Genomic DNA, 15,567 nt, shown 5'->3' on the forward strand with positions numbered 1-15,567 from the left:
TTTTAAAAGAGTTATTGGTCCCGGAAGTTAGCTTTCTAGCTAGCTTTGTTTACAAGTTAGCCTTCTGGTTGAGCTGCTGCCGTTTTCTTCTGCGTTTTCTGGTAATGACATTTTGTGATCTTTTCATGACATGCAGACTTCTAGTGGAGTATTTATCCGAAATGGTAAGATGAAATATAAAGCTCTGATCATAATGAGAATAAATGAAATATCCGATACTGATCTGACAAAGGAGTCCGATTCCGATCGAGTCCCAAACCACGTGATCGGCCCCGATTTCCGATAACGTGATCGGATCGGGACATCCCTATATATTACCAAGCATTTCTATTTGAACCCGATCTTCTGTTACTGACCCTGCTTAGTCTCTGATTGCTTGCCGCCTGCCCTGACCCTCCCCTGGACTCTGACAACTCTAGTATCTTCTTGGATGCTCCCATGTTGGTGATTGACCTCTTACTGTCTGACCCTGATTTAGCTTTGTTGACTTTTGGCTGTGCTTAGTTCCTGTCTGATCTAATGAACCTGCTGCACACGGAACCAGCTTTCTGCCTGTTTGTGATAATTATTTTATTTACTGGGACTATTTTTACTTCTTCACACAACACGTACATATACTGAATTACATTTTTGAATACCACAATTAAATCTTGAAAATAAACATTGAAAAAAATCTAACTGTCATATAAAATGTTACGTATCATTCATTGTTAAATGCTCACAGTAACCTTCAACATTTAAGTAATTTGAACAAGAAAAGAGCACAAGTGGTTATTTTCTTCATAAATACAAATCACTGAGGTTTTGATCACAGAAACAACAAAATCTGCTCCTCTCGTTCGGCCCTGAAGGTAAAGTAGCCAGTGGTGGTTACAATGGCTTATAATGTGATTTAGCCAACCACAGTCAACAAATAGTACACACAATTCTTAGAACGTGCTCGGGGGCTGCACATTACTGATGTTATGACAGAAGCGTCCCGCTCATGCATTTGGCCCATGGGCCAGACTTTGGACATGCTTGGCCTAGTATAAATAGATTTAAGGTATCACTTTTGTCCCTATCTCTCACAGACATCTTCGTCTGCCTCTCCTGGAAACCAGAAACATGCTGCTTTGACTTGGTCTCCTCAGATTCTGTGGAGCGTCAGTCAGGTTTTCCTTTTTGTTCAATATAAAACATGGAGTCTTATTAAATTCTATCAAATAAATTCTGTTATACAGCTGTCAAAGCAATAGCTTTGTTTGGTGTCTATACAGAAAAGTATTGTAAATAAAAATGTATGGACATTTTTGCCATTTTGATTCCTATTACTTTTTGTGAATATTTTAGGGCTGATGACTTTAACATAAAAAGATATGTTATTCACTAATATGGAGCGGTTGTCTCGTTTAACCCAAGGATAGGTAACTCTAGGTTAGGAGTTGTCCTGCTTCGTTCTTAACCCTTTAGAACTGGAACTTTCCGCTGAACTTTCCAGAAAAGCAACCATGTGCTGATAGGCAGCATTACACAGATGAGAAATGTTTATGCAATAAATGTAAATCAGCTGATACTGATGGGGAGAAAAGGAACTTTTCGCCACAATGCAATATTTTACGCTAGTAATATGTTGCATATTGATGCAAAGCCGATAAGAAAAGCCACTTTCTCTGTGCCAGAATCAGCTGATTTAACCACTCTGGCCGTGCAACTTATTTGTGATGGACACATCTCATGTAGCTAATCAACAAAAGGTGGACTAAAGAAATCAGCAAAACCAGAAGTTCTGGATTTGACACTCCTGGTTCTCAGAGAGTCCTTGCTATAGACCTGAGGTATCCAAAGTCAGTCCTCGAGGGCCGGTGTCTTACATGTTTTTCAACCAACCGGCCTTTAGCCACTGGCCAAACACACGTGATCCAGTGAATCAGCAGCAGATAAGGCAAGGTTTCTGGAAAACCAGCTGGAAGCCGGCCCTCGAGGACAGACTTTGGATACTGATGTAGACAAATCACAGCTCAATTTCTGTACTCTACTCGTCAGTGGCGGGCCGTGCATTTCACACCTAGGCCTTCAGTAGTGCTCCATCTGAATCAATCCAACCCTCAATAACTATTTTATGGAAATAAAACTTCTAGTGCAGGTACAGCTGCCACACACACACCAAAAGCATAAAAAATAACCTGATAAAATTTCAATATTATGTAGGGATATAGTAAAATTTTACTCACCAAAAATCCAGATTATTTAAACACAAAATCCATCCTTTCTATCCTCAAGAAGATTTCAATCACTCTGTCGTGCAGAATCCATGCGTTTCGCAGATGGAAAGTGTTCCGTGGCTGTGATAAGCTGGAAAATGTTCTGGTATTCCTGAAGCCTCTTGTGGTCCAGGAGGGAGACAAACATCAGTAAAAGTGATCTTGAAATCTGATCTGTGTCTGGAAAATAATATTGTCGGTAGTGCGCGCGAGGATTTTGCTCTGCACCTCTTCGTGAGCTCGGAGTGCCCGTGGTGCGTTCAGGGGCCTCGTAGATTTCCTCGTATCAGCTTCTCTCCCGCTCAACGGAGTCACGGAACTCCTTTACCCGTGCCAGACAAAACTGTGCCACAACTTTACCCAGACATTCATTTTCCACCAAAAATCAGACGATGAGACGCTTTCCACTGGTAACATCTTCAAACCTGACACGCTGCTCCTCGACACCTGTGTCCGTCACATAACGCAGAACCAGAGCGAGCTGCGAGCTATCCAATCACAGCTCGTGAAAATGATGACGTTTCCGTGCGCCTGCTAAAAGGCCTTGGTGTCGCCTACTCCAAATCTGATTGGTTGAAGCAACAGTTTGGTCGACAATTATTTTATGATACAGGGCCCGCTGAACTGATTGTGAAGGCCTCCGGGCAGATTTCTTTGACCCTAGCAACAAATGGTGCTGCAATGTGATTGGTTAATGCTTAAATAGGAAAATACACGTCTGGAAGCAGCGCGACCAGGGAGACAGCAATGAAAGGACGAAGACAGAGCATTTGGAATTATAGAATACGTATTCACAGAAATAAATAATAATTAATATCAGTCTGTGATTCAGATATTTTTAGGCCAGCAGAGAAGGCCTTGCAGGCCCTGACGGCCCGCCACTGCTACTCGTCTTGTGAGCAGATGTTTTACCAAACTTTGGATCCAACCTGAAACTTTCCATCATCTATGTGAAAACCAGACATATTACTTTAAAAACAGAAAGTAGTTTTCTTTGAAATATCTAGAAAATTGGAGTTTCAAGTTAGGGCATAGGCAGGCTGATATTTTTTGCCTACTGATTTTGATCCATTCGTAAAGAATTACAAAGAAGCCTGAATCCACTAACAATCAGCCATTTTTCAGCCAAAAACCAGGAAACCATACCACCAGATCACTGGAAGAGAACAGGAAGTGGAGGAGGCTGATGATCCCAGAGAAAAAAAAGTGGGGATCTGATTGCAGATAAAAGCCGCAGCAGTTTGCAGAGTCCTTCAGAAATAGGATGTTGTTATAAGCTGTATCTGCCACACTGATCTCACTGCCAATAATTCACAAGGGTCAGAGGCTCTGCTGCAAAGCCAAGAGAGGGCTTTGAAATGAAAATCCCCCTCCAGCGGAGACACAACAGAGGCTTTCTGGTCTGGGGGCTAAGGTTCCAACACTTTATTTAGGGCTGCTGGTGCTAAAGTGTCTGAAATTCAAGAACAGGATGGAAAATTTCACAGACAAAGAAGCTGAGTTCTCAATCGGGTTCATCAACTAATCATCATTGTTTACACGTACAAGTATTTCTGCTAAAAGATTGCTTCATGGCTACTGTGAGGATGAAAATGTTGGAGTAGCAGCCAGGTGCACGCTTTATGTCATTCCTGATGAAATCAAACATGTCAGAGCACCAGCAGGACCAGAGCAGATGCACAGGCACGTACAGGGTGAGTTATATTGTGAAGATAACATGACAAGACATGCCCAAAAATCCACAACATCACTCCCAGCCAGTTGAGAAATGCACTTTTGTTGAAAGTGTATTCTTTTCTTTCGCTGAATACCTCATAAAATGACAGAAACATTGCAGAAACCAGTCTCACACTAGGTTCAGATGATTGGAAACCAGCACTTGATTGACACCAACATGCAGCTTATTTCAATTAAAATGAATAAAAATTCAGTTTAATCACTAATTTATGAGACGTAATTGAGATATCAATTCAGCATCTGGTCTGAGTTTGAAAATTGGCAGGCAAAAAACTATTAATTTACAATGTTTAGACTGAAATATTAAATGCAAGCAGAAAAGTTCATCTTTTTTTCTTTGAGCTTTAAAATTACGTTTAAAAACCCAGAGTGACTGAGAAAAAAGATGATATGTTACATTCACACTGAAAGCAATTTGTATGTCAAATTTGTGTTGGACGCCTCTGTTTTGATTCACATTAAATTAACTGCCTCAGCAAAAATGTGTTCATAAATATGAGACTCCAGACGAGTGAGGGAGGAGCTTCTGTCTAAAGATTTTAGCCTTTCCGCTTCATGACTTTATATTTCATTTAGAACATGTGAAAGACACTGATGATGTCGACAGATCAGGTTTATTTGTTTTGAAGAGCTCTACCAAATATTCTGTTTGTCATAACAATAAATGATATGTTACTATGCGATAAACAATGAAAATAATGCTTTTACTAAATAAATTCTATTAAAATCCCATTCTTGGATTTTCTGGATTTTATTTTTTCAGTCTTCTACAGTTAAAGTGTATCTATGACAAACATTACTGACCTCTATTTTCCCAGGTCCACTTCCTTTGGCATTCCATGGCTTCAACCAATTAACCACAAACACCCTCTCCCGCTTTTCTCCACATTGCTGTATTTATTTTAGTGTGTTTGCCTTCAACATCTGCTGCTACCCCTATTAGTATTTGATTATATCTTCATGTAAATCTTTACAGTGACTAGCTAGTTTTATATCCAGAGAGTTGGTGCTGAAAGTGAAGCTTTCAGCCCCCGAACACAAAAAACATGATGGATCCTCAACTGTCCATCGTTTCAAATTCTGAGGAGATGGAATTAACTCTGCCTGCCTCCATCTCCTTTACAGAGAAAAACAGTTTCTTGCTCTCTATGACCTCTCATCTCATCCACTGACCCATGCAGCTCTTTCTTATCAGCTGCAGATGCCTTGCATCATAACTGCAATAAGCCAAAGCCACAATGCCCATGATACAACCATTCAAGTTTATTTTGGAATGAAGATAGCACCTGGTCTTCTTCAGATTTTATTACAGTCTATGGTCTCTAGGGCTGGGCAATTAAAGAATAACAATATATATCGCAATAGAACTTTTTCTCAATAGAAAAATGAGTCTATCGTGATAGACTTTTGTTTAATAGACACAAGAGAAGACCCTCCCTCTTGTCCAATCAGAATTGAGTATAACAAGAGTAGAAACAGCGCTAAGTCAAGTTAGGGTGAATATTACCTACAGTAGCAGGCTTGCTAATATCACATAGCATCTGCACAAAGTAACAGAGGATACGAGTGTTCCATCTGATAATAAGTTAAAAAATAACTGAAGAGGATGCAGAGGAAGGTTGAAGTGATGAGTACATTGTTGAGAAAGTTCTGCCGTGTGGAGATATTTTGGTTATTTAAAGTCAGACAAATTGTGCAAATTTTGCAGAAGGCATGCTCCTTCTAAAACTGGAAATACCACCAAACTTTTTCATCACCTGGAGCTGTGCCCCTATATATTATTATTTATATCATTATCACCTGAAATGAAAAACTTTATCAGGAAAATATTCAATATCATTCAGTATCTTCCACCCCAATGGTCTCCATACCACGCTTATAAGTTTCCACAGATACTTTAATACATCTGGTGCATTTGTATAAACCTTGTAAGGAACACTTGGCTTTGAGAATGATGCCGACCCGCCACGTCTAACTACCACGTCTTCAAGAGTTGGTGGTTTGGCATTCAATAGATGGTCTAAAATTCCACTAGCAGGAATATCCAGTGGGAGCCTTCACTTTCTCTCTCTAAGACCCCTTTAGAGTTTCAGACATGCTTACTGTATCACTTTTCTCCCTGTTGAAGAAGGCTTATTAAATTTATAAGGATCTTACTCCAGCTCTCTCCCTTTTCCATCTGGCTTTTTCTGATGTTGTTCTCATTTTCAAGCTGCCAGTGTAACCCTTCACTATTTTTGAAGCTGTCTGTGTAGTTGCCTCCCTGACTTTTTTTATTTACTTGAGCCTTTACTCCTTTTTGACAAATGTAGACTCTCTGTCCTGCAATCTCATATCATCTCACTTTTTCCCAACAGTCCCTTTCAGTTTTTCTGACATGGCAATGTGGTTAGAGTGAACTGTGCTCCACCCACTCTTCTCGTTTGATCTTGGACAGTAAACTCTATAGTTCCTGCTCATGCCCTCACAGTCTTTGCCTGTCTTCACTCCAAAGTCTCATGATTCCTTCCTTTGCTGCTGTTTCCCACTTCTTTATTGATAGGAACACTGACATTCTGAAAACTTTGGTTACTAGCCTACAGCTGGATTTCACCTGAACAGCATGACTAACTTTGTAAGAAAAAATAAACGTGGGGTTAGCACATTTTCTGAGGCTCTTTTCTGAAGTCACCATCATCCGTAAACAAAGACTTATCTGGATTTGTCTTTCATCTACACTTGATGCTAGTGGTTCTTCTGGTGCTTGTCCTGCTCAGTGTCATGTCTGTTTCAAAGTTGTCAACTTGATGTCCTGACTGAGTTCCCCCCCCTGTTCTTTCTGAACAGGAGCAGAGATGCTTCATTCCTGAAGGGTAGATTCTCGCTCATTTTCCAACAAACTCTGCTTTTGCAACTTCTGATTTGATAAAACATTTAATCAAAACTGGGATGTCTGTGGGTGAAAATGGGCAGATCTGTGGGGGGCACGTAGGTGGCAGGAAACAGCAGTAAAAAGTGTTGTATCTGACCTTCATACGGACATTCAAAATTGCTCAGCGAATTCAAAAGTTTGAATCAGTGAACTATCCTGATAAGGATTGCAAAAGCTTAGATTTTGATTATTGTTTCTCTTGTTGCTTTTCACGCCCTCATAATTCCTGACCAATGACTGAAGAGATCTGTAGTCACATGGTTTTGTTTACAAGCTTTGGTTTGAAATAGAAATGTCCGGTTGAAGGCAGTCTGTATACAGACCAAGCGCAAGGTTCAGGACTCAATCTGGACCAAATTAAGCGGACTCAGTTCGGACCAACAAACTTTCCAGTCTGAATACACCCTAAGACTTTTTACTAAATGGGTCGAAAAATCCATTACGAATTAAGATTTAATGGGATCTTTTTGAGTTGAATTGAGACTAAAACACAAGAGATAACTGATTACTGACTTTCTAATCAGTTGACACATCAAACTTAATAAATGACAAGCTCTAAAAAGAGTTCACCTGTCACAGATGCAGTGAATACTCATTGCAGGTGGTCGGGGTCAAGGACTAAGGAAGCACAAAGACATAGTTAGGACTGCAGGCGCCTACAGGTCCAAGACTGGAGCTTCTATTTAGTTCTCTTAACAATGAGACAGGAAACATCTGCAGTCCTGAGATCCAACAGACAACAGAGCCTGGATCTATGCCATTTTCTGCTGCTAACAACAACAGAAACACGTCTTTACAAACTACATACACTCATGACAAATACTGCAAATTGTTTCTAATCTGAGAGCAACTTCACACACAAAAGCACTAGGAAACATCTAGAAGCAGAATGTAAGACAATTCCCTGCAAACTGATTAAACATGTTTAGACTTCTCCAGCAGAGATGTGCTGTAAGTTAAGAATAAAGTGAATGAAGCTCTTGTGAAATGCAAAAAGACGGCCAAAAATGACCTAAAACCTGCCTTCTTACAGCTTACCTTGAAGCCTGCAAAGGACTTTGAATGTGTAATATTTTGGTCGAATAGTATTTCCATGAGTCTGGCTCTAAGAGGATGTGACTGTTCTTGTTTATCTCGTTGTTTGTCTTATTGCTCTTCTTGTGTTACTGAGATAAGCTGCTTCAAAAAAAGACTTGGCTTTCAAGTGATTCGAGTGTTGTGATATATAAATGTCATTATTAACTTCTTTGTCACATTTTGGACATTTATGTGTTCAGAAAATCAAAACAAGTCACCATTTAACCAAAAATAACCTCAGCAAATACAGGGAGTAGTTTGTCCTTAAGCCTAATACCTGTTGTTGCATCCAGACACAGCCGAAGTCAAGCACTTACAAGAACCATCAATCAGTCTTTCACATGGGTTCGGATTAATTTGGTCCACTTAACTTATCAGATTTTTTTTTAATTCCTCTATGTTTTGTTGAAAAACACTTTATGCATATGTCTACATTTGAATCATTTTAATTCAGCATAATTACTAAATAATGTCAGGAATGTCATTTTGTCACTTGTTAAGTAAGGAATGGTTTTTGATCTGTCAATAATTTAACGAGTAATCTCCGTATTTACATGAATGACCATTTTTAGTAGAGCCAGTTGCCACAGTGATGAACTCTGAGTTCAGCTCAACCCGCTTCGTGAAACGGGCTTGGTTTGACCCATTTTCACGGGTTTAGGTTATCTCCATTTCTAAAACCGGAAACTGAGAGTTTTCTTGAGTTTCAACAAAACTTGCTTCTTGAAACGAGCCCCAGAGGTCTCCAACCTTTTTGTACCAGTTACCTTTATAATATCTAACAATATTATCACAGACAAGCCTGTTAGAGGATGTGAGTTGGCATCCACATTTTAAACTTCTACACTGACAGGCAAGAGAAAATCAAAGGAAAAATCTATTAAACATATTAATTGGTTATATTAAAAATCTAGTGTAAAAGGCTGAATCTGTGTGTACATATCTAACATAAAAAATATATATAGTTAAAAAAACAGTTGCTGATATGTGAATGTTTTTATAAATGTAAATATATATATATGTGTGTGTGTGTGGGGGGGGGGATTATATTTATGTGTGTGAATTTCTTTAGCATCTTTTACATCCGAATTTTTTTTAAATTTTCCAATTAATTTGTGACTTGTTATCTTAAGCTTGATATATCTATGTACACTATAGATAGTATACTGTTTATGTTTTTTTTTTATCTTCTACATTTTTTTGATTGCTTGAAATAAACTAAGTCCAATTTAGCCTTTCTTAATATTTCCATAATTAGGAACGCATTGAGCCAAAATGACAAAGAAAGTAGTTCATGCATTTGCTGTTTTAATATCAGATAACAAGGCCACTCAATTATGTTTCTTTCTTATTCCAGCCTCAGTCCAATCCCTGGTAATGCTTCTCAAAATTCTTGAAGACATCTTTTTCAAGGCTGAGGATATCACTTTGCTGCTGAACCTTTCACACTAAACTTTTACCCTTATTTCCAATGTTTTGTTACTATGCTTGAATACAGCCCTCTGTGAACAACCACCTTGTTCAGTAATGACATTTGTTGGCTTGGCATCTTGGTAAAGGATGTCAGTGACTGTCCTTTGGATGTCTGTTCTATCGGCAGTCTTCACCATGATTATGTAAATTCCTGAGACCAAAAGGCTCAGGAAACGTTTGCATGTGTCTTGAATTAATTAGCCAATTAGGATGTGACAACATAATTTTCCAGCATTTAATTTTTTCAGTATAGGCTATGGCTTATAATTACCAAAGGCCACAATCATCAAATTAAAAGAAATATAACCTTGAAATAGTTCAATTAATAACAAAATCTCACTGACAGACAGAAATATTTTCATCCTTCACAACATTTCCTTTTCTTTGGTTTAGGTGTACGTGTAAGTGCAGAAGTATTGAAAAAAAAAAAAAAAAAAAACTAGAATGGCTTCAGACATGCAAACACAAAATGGCTTTTTACTTTCACCTACGTGTTTTAAACGTAGCTTTTTTTTTCTTAGCAAATAGACTTTGGTCTGTGCCAAAGCATACACAAGCTGGATTCAGACCTAAATTTAGTTAAAGAAAAAGGCTTCTTTAAACAAGTTCAGCCACGAATAAAATGGGTTTTGTTCAGGACAATCCAGTTTTATTACAGGTGCACCAAACATAAACAGCCTATTTTTACTAGGAAGACAACATATAATATAACTGCCGAAAAACATGCTGACTGCTTCCATTGTCCTATCGAGTTTTGGTCCAATCTACATAGAAGTACCAACAAGAACTTCCCACATAGCCAGAGTTTCACGTGCCACTCTTTCCTGTTCCCTCTTGTCACTGCAGTTTCTCCGTCTATAAAAGGTTCTAACCAGTATTTACAGCTGTGTGTGAATTACAGTGTTTCAGTTTTGTGTTGCTTCAGCTGTGGAATGACTACAACATATGACAAAACTCTTAGGAGATAAAGTATACCCTATATTACACAGGAGTAAAAATGGACTATAACAAAAATTACAACACGACTGACGAAGGATGAAAGCACTTGAGAAAAACTGAAGCGTTTCTAAAAAGGAAAAGCTTTCAGATTAAATGCCGTAAAGATGAACACACAAAAAGAGAACAAAACGATATAAATGCATAATCATATTATGTGCTTTGATAGGTCCATAAAGACTATTGGATCTATTTTATTTACATACTTTATCAGTTATCCCAACAGTCTGAAGCTGTAAAAAATCAGCAATGGGGAAGAAACATGAGGAACACACATGGCAGTTTACTAGACACATGATAAACAAGAACCAGTCAATTGTGTTTCATATACATTGCTCAGAGGAAGCAATTCCTGTAACCCTTCCGCTCTCCTTAGTTTGTTTACAATAAAAGTGGGGTCATCTGGACCCCCCAAGACAGTGCGCTGAACTTTTTTTTATCTTTGATTTTTGAGTTTCACTAATGTCCATGACAGACATAAAATCCTGTCCACCTTTGTCATGGAAGAAATCACATATCAATATGTGGTTGGAGTCAACTGGACCCCAAAGAGAGCGGAAGTTAAGACAGAAGTTTTAGGAAGCAATATCCTACCGTCAGCAGTTCCTTCTGGAAGGACTTCCTTTCTTTACTCTCCGTGTTGTTGCAGTCCTCCTTCAGCCTCTCCAGAACACATGCCACTCTCTCCGGCTCGCTGTCCAGCTCTGCCCGGCAAAAATGAGTCAAGGGCAAGTTGATGTACCCAAGGGCGTCAGCAAATGCACGCCAGCTGCCTATGTTCTCCATTAATATAGTCCTTACAGAGGCATAGATGTAGGTGAGGAACTTGCAGGGTTTGAGAATCTGCTCCAGTAAGAGGGATGTTGTAAGGTCAGGCCCGCTGTAGTAAATGGGTTTCACTTTCCCAACCACAAGCACATTTCTAACATGAACAAGACCAATTTTACCCTGATAATATCCAATGTACCACTCTTTCGTCCAAAGCTGGCCCTTTAGCTTAATCTTCTCCTCGTTCAACAAAGCAATAAAATCTCCCTTTTTGTACTCAAGCAAGTACTGATTTTTTGTTTGTCGAATGACAGTTTTGATTAGTTTCCCAAACTTTAGGTTGTTGATTTTGCGGTCCTGGAAGACAGGGTATTTGGTGGCAACAGCAAGAGGAGACAAAACTATCTTTCCCACTTCCTTCTTTTTGAGGAATCGTCGTTGCACAGATGTCTTTGGACCAGCTTTGGGTGGAGGGGTTGGTGTTTGGACGCAAAACTGAGCCAGTATACAATCTTGATCATCCTTGACCTGAATTCTTAAAGTGAAATCTGAAACATCTTCAGCATTGCGTGAGGAAATGACAAAGACCAGCCTGCTCACTTTTCCGAGTTTGACCTGGAATCCCCGGACCACCCTGGCCTGTTCACTAGCTTTTACCTCATAATTGGCCATGTTGGAGTAAACGCCAACATGTAGATCCTGAGGTCTGGACAAAACAAACTGGTGTTTACCCCAGAGCTGAAGTGCAACTGGGGGTGTGGACTGTGCCTGCTTACTGGTATCACTCACCAACAGTGTCTTTGGGGCACAATCATGACCAAACATACCCACAACTGTCTTGAAGGATGGATGAATGTGTTTGGGACCATATACTCCTAATGTGATCTTTTTGACCACATTCTCCCAAACTGTGGAGTCTTGAGGGAGAGACTGAGCCTGGGCCACCACACACACATACATGCATGGCTCCAGGTTGTCCAGACACACCTGAACTGTGTCACCGTACACATATGCTTGAGAAATGGGGCTGTAAGGTCCTTCCTTACAATCACTTCTCACACATAGGACTTCAGTAGTCTTTCTGCTCTCCATTTTTACAACTACTGACACTTTCATTTCGAGGGTGATGGTGGTTTTGCACTCCATGTTGCTGAGCTTGATCTCCACAACAGGGCTGACGGTGGTGCAGCGGTCATTGTTCAACTCCAACGGTGGGTCGAGAAGGGCTTTAATTGAAATCTGTTGGGTGTCCCCTGGTGCCACATGGCCCTCGGGTATGAGGATGCTAATGTTGGTGTCTGGAAGTTGGACGGCACCTCCTGAGCTATCCAACCGACAAACAATGTTGGTCTCCACTGGCTGTGTCTGTCCCCAGCCAGGGCTCTGGCCCAGTGAATCCAGATCATGGCAAGACCTGGCTAACTTGCGGTGAGTAAGCCAAGCGGTGCGAAAATCCTCCCTGCTCTGAAATTGTTCTGGTGCTGGAGCTTTAAGGCCTTTGAAGAAACCATTTGAGGCCTGAGGAGCATCGTTTTGAGCCTGCAGAATCGACAGCTCAGACAAGCTGTAGGAACGTTTGCTTCTAAAGAAAGGGTTTTCCCTGCGCAACGTCTGCCCCACCTCCAAAGTGGGACTGAGGGGGTTTAAACCGAAAACAGCACTGCCAAAATTGTTGTCGGCAGTGCTGCTGGTAGAGTTTGGCACTGATGGAGAAACCATATCAAAGAGAAGGAGGTCAATAGATTTATCTTTGCTGTTCTGATCAAGTGAGTTTTGAGGACCCCCATTTAGAAAAGGGTTGGTAGAGGTATGGTTTGTTGTAAATGGATTTCCATTTTGGAAGGTCGTTGGTTTCAGAATCATTCCTGACCATTCTCCTAAAAGGTCCATTTCTTTGGCTGCATCCTCGTTACTCTCTCCCACAGTATCAATCATTCCACTGTCACTAAAGGACGAGTCTCTGTAGTTGATGGGTTGGACGTATGCTGCAGGGATGTAGCCCATCTCTGTGTTGTTGTGGGCATACCACCACTCTCCTCCTGATGCATCAAGAACATAAAGCCGGTCGCCTTTAGAAAACTTCAGTGTAGTGAAGCTGGATGGGCAGTAATCCTTAATGGCAACAACTTCTCTGGCTGTTCCGAAGGAAGCAGTGGCATCCAGTCTTAAGGCACTGGGAGAAGGCACTGTGAAAAGAGACGTTGTGTCAGATTAAACACATATTTTGGAGTGTAAAAAATAAAGACATAAACAGAAACATTGACTTAGAGGATAATCTCTGAAGTCATACATTGGACTCGGTACCTCAAAACTAAAGCTTGAAGTAGGAAGGGCCCATTATCTGGACTTCACTTCTCAACTTTTACAGCTTTGCTGTACTCACAAGTACAACAAAAACAGTTGGGTGGGACAAAGTAAAGTTCACAGCTCTGTATGGTTCACCAATGGGTGAAAGTCGTTTGCAAATCAAAAAAAAAAAAAAAAAAAACATCCCAAAACATACAAATTTATAAGGAGAGAAAATAGGTTCACTCCGATTTGTGCGTGTGCAATTCTTGATTTGTGAAAATTAGGATTTGTGCATACGTAATTATTGATTTCTAAGTCATATAATACATTTTGTGCATAACTACAAAAATAAAATAAAAAAATGCAAAAGACAATTTTACATAGGCAAAAATTAAAACAGCTGGAAACTAATTACACACGCAAATAAAACGCACACACAAAACCTCAGTTACATCGGCGATCGCCGGGTTTGCCGACCAGAACTCCGTGCCTTGACCGTATAAAAAGCAGCCCAGCAGTGGAGGGGTGGGGGTTTTGCTCTGTTCTGGTCTTTCCCGCTGTGCTTTTCCGCGGCAAATGCGGCGGCAGAATGCCACGATAGCAGCGCGAGGCCCTTCCAAACATCCACAGGGCGGAGAGGCTTGATCACCCCACTGGCCACCTCCAATCTGTGGTTGTTTTAGAAGGGTCCGGCACTACCTGCTACCCCCTTAACTGGTGACCAGTGCTTGGGGAAGAGCCACGTGTTGGAGGCACTGTCAGGGGGTGGGCTGCAGAGAGGAAGTGATCAGTTCTGGAAAATATTTTTAATAAGTGTTTTAAAAATGCTTATTTAGTCTTTTTTATATAAATTATTATTATATTATTATATAAATTATTCATTATTGAATTGGTGACTGTGAAATATGCTTGGCCCCAATGTATAAAACCTTAGCTCAATGGCCTTGTGTAGAGTGTCTTCCCTGAGAATGGCAGGTCGTGAGTTCAAATCCTGGCCGAGTCATACCAGACTCTAAAAATGGGACCCAATGTCTCCCTGCTTGACACTCAGCATTAAGGGGTTGGGTGTCGCGGTTACCCCACCAAATGGTTCCTGATTGCGGCTGTGTCTGCAGCTCACCGCTCCCCCAGGGGATGGGTTAAATGTGGAGAACAAATTTTACTCATCTAGTTGTGTGACAACTAACAGGACTTTTGACTTTAAAGTTGTTTGCTTAAAACTTTAATTAAATATGCAACAACATGGAGTGATAAAGAAGCCAGTTTCACTTAACCAGTGTGTAAACACATGCTTGGTGTCATGGAGCAACCTGCTGCTACCATCTCCAGTCACCAGAGGGAGCGCTCACCAGAGTTTTGAGCTCACCACCTGCCATCTCCTGGACTCATCAGCATCAGCTGTTCCCCATCACCTCATCACCTCCTCAGCATATAGTCTGGCTCCACACTCCACTCCCCGCGAAGCTTTGTTTGTGCCACCTTGCCTGCAACTCTGAGCGTTTACTCCTGACCTGATCTCCTGCCATTCTGATTGCCTGCCGCCTGCCCCTGACCTTCGCCTGGACTCTGACTCCTCTTCTCGCTTGTCTCGGATGATCCCATGCCCGTGTATGACCCCTGCCTGTCTGACCCTGCTTATTCTGTGGACTGTTAATAAACCTGCTGCACGTGGAACCAGCTGTCTGCCTGTTTGTGACACTTGGCAAAGATCTTGTGTTTCTTTGTTGAGTTCTTTTTTTTCACTTAAAAAGCTCTGAACTGCAATGACCATTTTTCTAGTGAACCAGAACACAGTCTATCAGACATGTATACTTTGATTTGGTACATGTGACATCTTTCAAACTTAAAAAAAAAACATTACAAACCAGATAAACTATTACTAGAAGTAGTAAAATGTTATTTCAAAAACATGCAAAATAAAAAACAAGCAAACAACATATTTTTGAGGTTTGGCATGGAATTTCAAAATAACCTGTTTTCCATGATGGTCACAGTACTTCCACAAAAAGTCAAAAAGCTTTCACTCTAGGATGAAAATATTATTGGTTTGGATTTATGTATATTATTCAGATG

General features: G+C 40.4%; 1 protein-coding gene across 1 annotated transcript in view; it reads right to left on the minus strand.

Moving 5' to 3' along the window:
- Nucleotides 1-15,567, minus strand: part of LOC112155139 (SH3 domain-binding protein 4) — a 63,818-nt gene that overhangs the window by 17,621 nt on the left and 30,630 nt on the right. Inside the window, exon 3 of the mRNA XM_024286625.2 lies at nt 11,032-13,391. Coding sequence (XP_024142393.1) covers nt 11,032-13,391 — 2,360 coding nt within the window. The remainder of the gene's footprint in view (nt 1-11,031; nt 13,392-15,567) is intronic.

The sequence above is a fragment of the Oryzias melastigma genome, linkage group LG21 (assembly GCF_002922805.2).
Source record: "Oryzias melastigma strain HK-1 linkage group LG21, ASM292280v2, whole genome shotgun sequence".
NCBI lineage: Eukaryota > Metazoa > Chordata > Actinopteri > Beloniformes > Adrianichthyidae > Oryzias > Oryzias melastigma.